Genomic DNA, 6,532 nt, shown 5'->3' with positions numbered 1-6,532 from the left:
GGGGGGGGGGCGCCGCCCCCTCCTTGTCCTATTCGGACTTTGGGGGGAGGGGCGCGCGGCCGCCCCTAGGCCTCCTCTCCTCTTCCTCCACTAGGCCCAATAAGGCCCATTAGGTCACCGGGGGGGTTCCGGTAACCTCCGAGTACTCCGATAAAATGCCGATTTCACCCGGAACACTTCCGATGTCCAAACATAGGCTTCCAATATATCAATATTTGTGTCTCGACCATTTCGAGACTCCTCGTAATGTCCGTGATAACATCCGGGACTCCGAACAAACTTCGGTACATCAAAACTTATAAACTCATAATAAAACTGTCATCGTAATGTTAAGTGTGCGGACCCTACGGGTTCGAGAACTATGTAGACATGACCTAGAACTATTCTCGGTCAATAACCAATAGCGGAACCTGGATGCTCATATTGGCTCCTACATATTCTACGAAGATCTTTATCGGTCAAACCGCATAACAACATACTTTGTTCCCTTTGTCATCGGTATGTTACTTGCCCGAGATTCGATCGTCGGTATCCAATACCTAGTTCAATTTCGTTACCGGCAAGTTTCTTTACTCGTTACATAATGCATCATTCCGTAACTAACTCATTAGCTACATTGCTTGCAAGGCTTATATTGATGTGCATTACTGAGAGGGCCCAGAGATACCTCTCCGACAGTCGGAGTGACAAAACCTAATCTTGAAATACGCCAACCCAACATGTACCTTTGGAGACACCTGTAGAGCTCCTTTATAATCACCCAGTTACGTTGTGACGTTTGGTAGCACACAAAGTGTTCCTCCGGTAAACGGGAGTTGCATAATCTCATAGTTACAGGAACATGTATAAGTCATGAAGAAAGCAATAGCAATATACTAAACGATCAAGTGCTAGGCTAACGGAATGGGTCATGTCAATCACATCATTCTCCTAATGATGTGATCCCGTTAATCAAATGACAACACATGTCTATGGTTAGGAAACATAACCATCTTTGATTAATGAGCTAGTCAAGTAGAGGCATACTAGTGACGTTATGTTTGTCTATGTATTCACACATGTATCATGTTTCCGGTTAATACAATTCTAGCATTAATAATAAACATTTATCATGATATGAGGAAATAAATAATAACTTTATTATTGCCTCTAGGGCATATTTCCTTCACATAGTATTGGTCACTTGAACAATTCATGAAAGAATATTGAAGGAAGAGAGATTTCACATATAAATATACTATCTTGGACATCTTTTGTAATTGTGAGCACTCATTAAAATATGACATGCTAAAAAGTTGATGTTGGACAAGGAAGACAACTTAATGGGTTATGTTTTCTTATATCCGAATAGAAGTTATATTGTCTTGGATCAACCAACATGTTGAGCTTGCCTTTCCCTCTCATGCTAGCCAAATCTTTGCACCAAGTAGAAATATTACTTGTGCTTCCAAACATCCCTTAAACTAGTTTTGCCATGAGAGTCCACCATATCTACCTATGGATTGAGTAAGATCCTTCAAATAAGTTGTCATCGGTGCAAGCAATAAAAATTGCTCTCTAAATATGTATGATATATTAGTGTGAAGGAAATAAGCTTTATATGAGCTTGTGATATGGAAGAAATAAAAGCGACAGACTGCATAATAAAGGTCTTTATCACAAGCGGCAATATAAAGTGACGTTCTTTTGCATTAAGATTTTGTGCATCCAACCATAAAAACGCATGACAACCTCTGCTTCCCTCTGTGAAGGGCCTATCTTTTACTTTTATCTTCTACCCTTATACAAGAGTCTTGGTGATCATCACCTTTCCTTTTTACGCTTTTTCCTTTGGCAAGCACTTTGTGTTGGAGTGATCCGGATATATATATCCAATTGGATGTAGGTTTTCATAAAGTATTGTTGTTGACATTACCCTTGAGGTAAAAGGTTGGGAGGCGAAACTATAAGCTCCTACCTTTCTCTGTGTCCGATTAAAACTTTGAACCCATAAATATCACGTGAGTTTTAGCAATTGTGAAACATTAAATGATAGTTGAGCATGTGGAATTGCTAAATCAAAGCTCTTACATAGACCCTTCTTGAAAATAAAATGAATTGCAATTGTTTGATGACTGAGAACATAGTTTGTTAGTTTTCAAGAAAGTTTATGATCTATATGTACTTTGACATGTGAATAGCTTGTTATTTGATTATGAGAAGTTTTATGAGTTGAGCTACTGTTACGATATATAATGATGCTAGAAAAGGTGACTGGAATTATCATTGGTCAAACCTGTGCACTTGCTAGCATTCACACTTCATAAATAATTTCTTTTATCATTTACCTACTCGAGGACGAGCAGGAATTAAGCTTGGGGATGCTGATACGTCTCCAATGTATCTATAATTTATGAAGTATTCATGCCATGTTTATAATATTTTTACATGATTTTGGTATGATTTGATTAGAACTAACCCAGACTGACGCTGTTTTCACCAGAACTACCGTGGTGTTGTTTTTGTGCAGAAATAAAAGTTCTCGGAATGTGCTGAAAATCAACAGAGAATATTTTTGGAAAACATAAAAAATACTGGAACGAAAAGCTACCGGAGGGGAGTCCCGAGGCCACCACGAGGGTGGAGGGAGCGCCCTACCCCCCGGGAGGGTGCTCCTACCCCGTGGACTCCCCGTGGGCCCCCTTGACGTGAAACCGATGCCAACCCCTCCTATAAATCCTAAAAAAACCCAGAACAAAGGAGAGATCGGAAGTTCCGCCACCACAAGCCTTCAGAACCATGGGAAATCAATCTGGGCCCTCTCTAGCACCCCGCCGGAGGGGGCCATCATCACCGGAGGCCATGGGGAAGGTTCTCGAAGGGGCCATCATCGCCATGAAGGCCAAGGACCAGAGGGAGAACCTCTCCCCATCCAGGGGGGAGGCCATGGAGTAGGAAGCACAAGGGGGAGAACCTCTCCTCCTCTCTCTCGGTGCCGCCGGAGTGCCATCGGGAGGGGAATCATCGCCACGGTGATCGTCTTTATCAACATCACCATCCTCATCTCTTTTATGCGGTACACTCTCCCGCACTCTGCTGTAATCACCTACTTGAACATGGTGCTTAATGCCACATATTATGATCCAATGATGTGTTGCCATCATATGATGTTTTGAATAAATTTCCTTTGTCTTTGGGTTGATTGATGATCTAGATTGGTTTGAGTTGCATGTTTTATTATTGGTGTTGTCTTATGGTGCCCTCCATGTCGCGCAAGCGTGAGGGATCCCCGCTGTAGGGTTTGCAATATGTTCATGGTTTGCTTATTGTCTGCCTTGCGTGAGTGATTGAAACACAAACACGGATAAGTGGGTCATGGCATATGGGAATAAAGAGGACTTGATACTTTAATGCTATGGTTGGGTTTTACCTTAATGATCTTTAATAGTTGAAGATGCTTGCTAGAGTTCCAATCATAAGTGCACATGATCCAAGAAGAGAAAGTATGTTAGCTTATGCCTCTCTCTCATATGAAATTGCAATAATGAATACCGGTCTTGTTAACAATTGCCTAGGACAATTCCGCACACCGACCCATCATTATTCTACACTCGTTATTTATAATACTTAAGTAATATATTCTAACTTTATGATAACAACACCTAGTTTATATTTTAGCTCTCCGATACCATGAAAAGTTATCCTCTTCATACTCATAACATAGTTTTATTTACATACTTATCATTTAAGTATTATAAAAGTAGGTGTATGTAGAGTCGTATCAGTGGCAGATAGGACTTGAGAGAATATTGATCTTATCTTTAGCTTCTTGTGGGTTTGACACTTCATACTTATCACTTACATCTTTCGAAATTGCTATGATGATTCCCTGCACTTGGGGATTATCAGGCGGCACCAGGGCTGACAGTGATATAACCATATCGACACCTAAGACTGAATATGGTACGGATGGTGTTCAAGGTGTAACATTAGTTGTTGGCAATGTCGTTGGTGGACTATTTTTGAAAGTGAGAGAGATATGTAGTCCGTATGTACCAAAGTACATGTAGTTTGATAAGGAGTATGAAGAAACGGTGAAAGATTTGGTTGCTATTACATTTATGCATGTTAGCCGAGGTAAAGTCAAAGTAGAATCAGGAGTACTACTTGTGCCTACGTACACTATGAGCGTGAACAAGCATATGGATTTTGGGTGCTTTTGTGTGCATGTGGCGTGAAGGATAATGGTGGCTCGTATGGTAAAAGGAGATCAAATCTATTTAAAAAATACAGGCCAAGGATCAAGCCGTGTTTGCTGTTATTGTTTCTGCCGTACAAGGGATACCAGTATACCACGCAGCAAACCGGACGTACGACATGTGAAGTTTGCTATGCTTGAAGGAAATTGGACGGGGTCCACCAACAAAACAACTAGAAGTCTACGCCCCGGTTCAACAGAGTCCAGGTCAATCTTTTGTATGGATTATATTGCTAGAATATAGGGCAATGATAAGCGCGGGTGCGCCGGCCCAAATTTGGGCCGGTCGCTGCGCGTACGTCCGATACAACTATTTGTAACCGTACGATAAAAGAATTGGCTCCAGAAAAGTCAAACATTGGATTGAAAAATGGAGAAAAAGGTGCTGCACACATGCCAGACTGCACACACGCTGGCCGGCTGACCGCACTTGCCCTCGGCTTTCCGTGCTTGCCGGCCACACGGGCCACCACGGCCGCCACCCGCGCTCGCCAGCCACACATGCCACCGCGCTCGCCTCGGCTGCCTCCGCTCGCCATGGCTACAGCTCCAATATACGCAGGTTCCAGCGTGTGGCCACCATGCTTGCAAGTTGCAACATCCCCGGCGTCCCCGTCTCCGGCTTGCCGCCGTCGACCTGCACTGCCATGTCCAGCAAAAAAATCTAAAGAAACTAAAACCACCTGTACTTATGCGCCAAAAAAAACATTCGGTACTTGATTGAAGCAAAAAGATTTGCGGGTTCCAGCAAAAACATAATGGTGGTTCCAACAAAAATCTAAAGCAGCATAAACCTCGAGTACTTGGTTGAAGCAAAATGATTTGGCGGTTCCAGCAAAACATAATGGTGGTTCTAACAAAAATCTAAAGCAACATAAACCTCGAGTACCTAGTTGAAGCAAAATGATTTGGTGGTTCCATCAAAACTCCGAAAGCACCAAAAACCTTTGGTAAAATGGTTGAAGCAAAAACATTTACAGGTTCTAGCAAAAAGATGAATGATGGTTCCAGCAAAAAATCTAAAGCAACAAAAACTTTCGGTAATCGGTTGAAGCAAAAAGATTTGCCGGTTCCAGCAAAATTAAATAATGGTTCCAGCAAAAAATCTAAAGCAACAAAAACTTCTGGCAATCGGTTGAAGCAAAAAGATAGCCGGTTCCAGCAAATCCTAAAAATGGTTCCAGCAAAAATCTCAGCAGAAGCAGCAAAAAAATTAGTAGCAACAACAACACACCGCAGCTTGCATTCCCCAAGATGCAACCGATAGTAGGACCGGGGGTCTCCGGTTCCAGCACGCGACGCAGCCGGTAGCAGCACCGGATCTTGCCGGTTCCAGCATCCTGACGCAGCCCCGCCGCAGCTTTTGTCGACCTTGCGGCATGTCGCAGCACGGCCGCCGGAGGTCCAACAACTCCCGATGCGCGTCATAGCACGGGCGCCCCAGCGCTCCCAGCACCTCCAGCCGCCCCGAGGGGTCCGCGGCGCTGCGGGAGAGGCCGGCAACGGCGCGGCGCGCTCGCCATGCGTCGCGGGGATGGGCGGAGTTGGAATCGGAGATGGCTCGCTAGCCACGACAGGGGAGGAGGTTGGCCGAGCGTAGCAACAAAAATCGATGGCAGCCATGGAGAATTAGTGGGCTAGCTCGTGGGGAATTGACGAGACAGAGATAGATGTTTCGAGAGGAGATGAAGAGATAAGGTGGAGAGAGAACCTGTGTAGGGGCCACATCGTGCGTGCCGTATTTTCTGGCTTCTTTATGTACGACACGAGTGTGTGCGCGGATGGCGTCCGGCGCAACGTTCCGGCGGTGCACCGGACACAAGCGTTTACTTAGAATATATCATATAATCCGTTTAAGTATAGCGTCCAGGTTTCCTTTCCATGTTTTCTCGTGAGTTTAGTTAGGGAGCTTGCTTTCCAAGTTAGGTTAAATGTCCGGCTAATATATAAAGCCATATGGTGTTGCTGTAATAATCAGGTTATACCTTTATATGAAATAGATATGTGTTTTCGAGGGTAGACACCCGTATCAAGTTTTTGAGGTAGCTTTAGAACATCTTTTTGTTGCGATTTCTATGAGGAAATTGTTTTGCACGTGAGGTGCCGTCATCCAGATTGTTTCTCTCGTGCTGAGCCGCAAGATTCAAACCCTCTACTCCGTATACATCACATGCGCGAGCGAGAGGCTACTGCTGCTAAAGGTGGAGTGTCCACATCAGACAGCTCCCCGACGGCGAGCGGCGAGGTCGTCGGGGCGAAGGAAGCGGGCGACGCGGGAAGGTTGACAGTGGTTCG

General features: G+C 44.2%; 1 protein-coding gene across 3 annotated transcripts; it reads right to left on the bottom strand.

Annotated features, from left to right (window-relative positions):
• Nucleotides 1-4,417: 4,417 nt before the first annotated feature.
• Nucleotides 4,418-5,953, bottom strand: LOC119324412. 3 transcript variants are annotated; one of them, XR_005156919.1, is made up of 2 exons: nt 5,472-5,953; nt 4,418-4,901 (listed from the first exon to the last, which is right to left on the bottom strand). XR_005156919.1 is itself a non-coding variant. In XM_037598202.1 (2 exons), the coding sequence occupies exons 1-2, from the start codon at nt 5,858-5,860 to the stop codon at nt 4,471-4,473; spliced, it is 798 nt and encodes a 265-aa protein (XP_037454099.1). In that variant the 5' UTR covers nt 5,861-5,953; the 3' UTR covers nt 4,418-4,470. The 3 variants fall into 3 exon arrangements, 1 of the variants encoding a protein (XP_037454099.1); XR_005156920.1 differs by having other exon boundaries at nt 4,418-4,874; XM_037598202.1 differs by having other exon boundaries at nt 4,418-4,879.
• Nucleotides 5,954-6,532: the final 579 nt, after the last annotated feature.

Source organism: Triticum dicoccoides, chromosome 6B, assembly GCF_002162155.2.
Source record: "Triticum dicoccoides isolate Atlit2015 ecotype Zavitan chromosome 6B, WEW_v2.0, whole genome shotgun sequence".
Taxonomy (NCBI): domain Eukaryota; kingdom Viridiplantae; phylum Streptophyta; class Magnoliopsida; order Poales; family Poaceae; genus Triticum; species Triticum dicoccoides.
The sequence above is the reverse complement of the archived record's forward strand: the minus strand, read 5'-3'. Positions and strand labels throughout refer to the sequence as shown.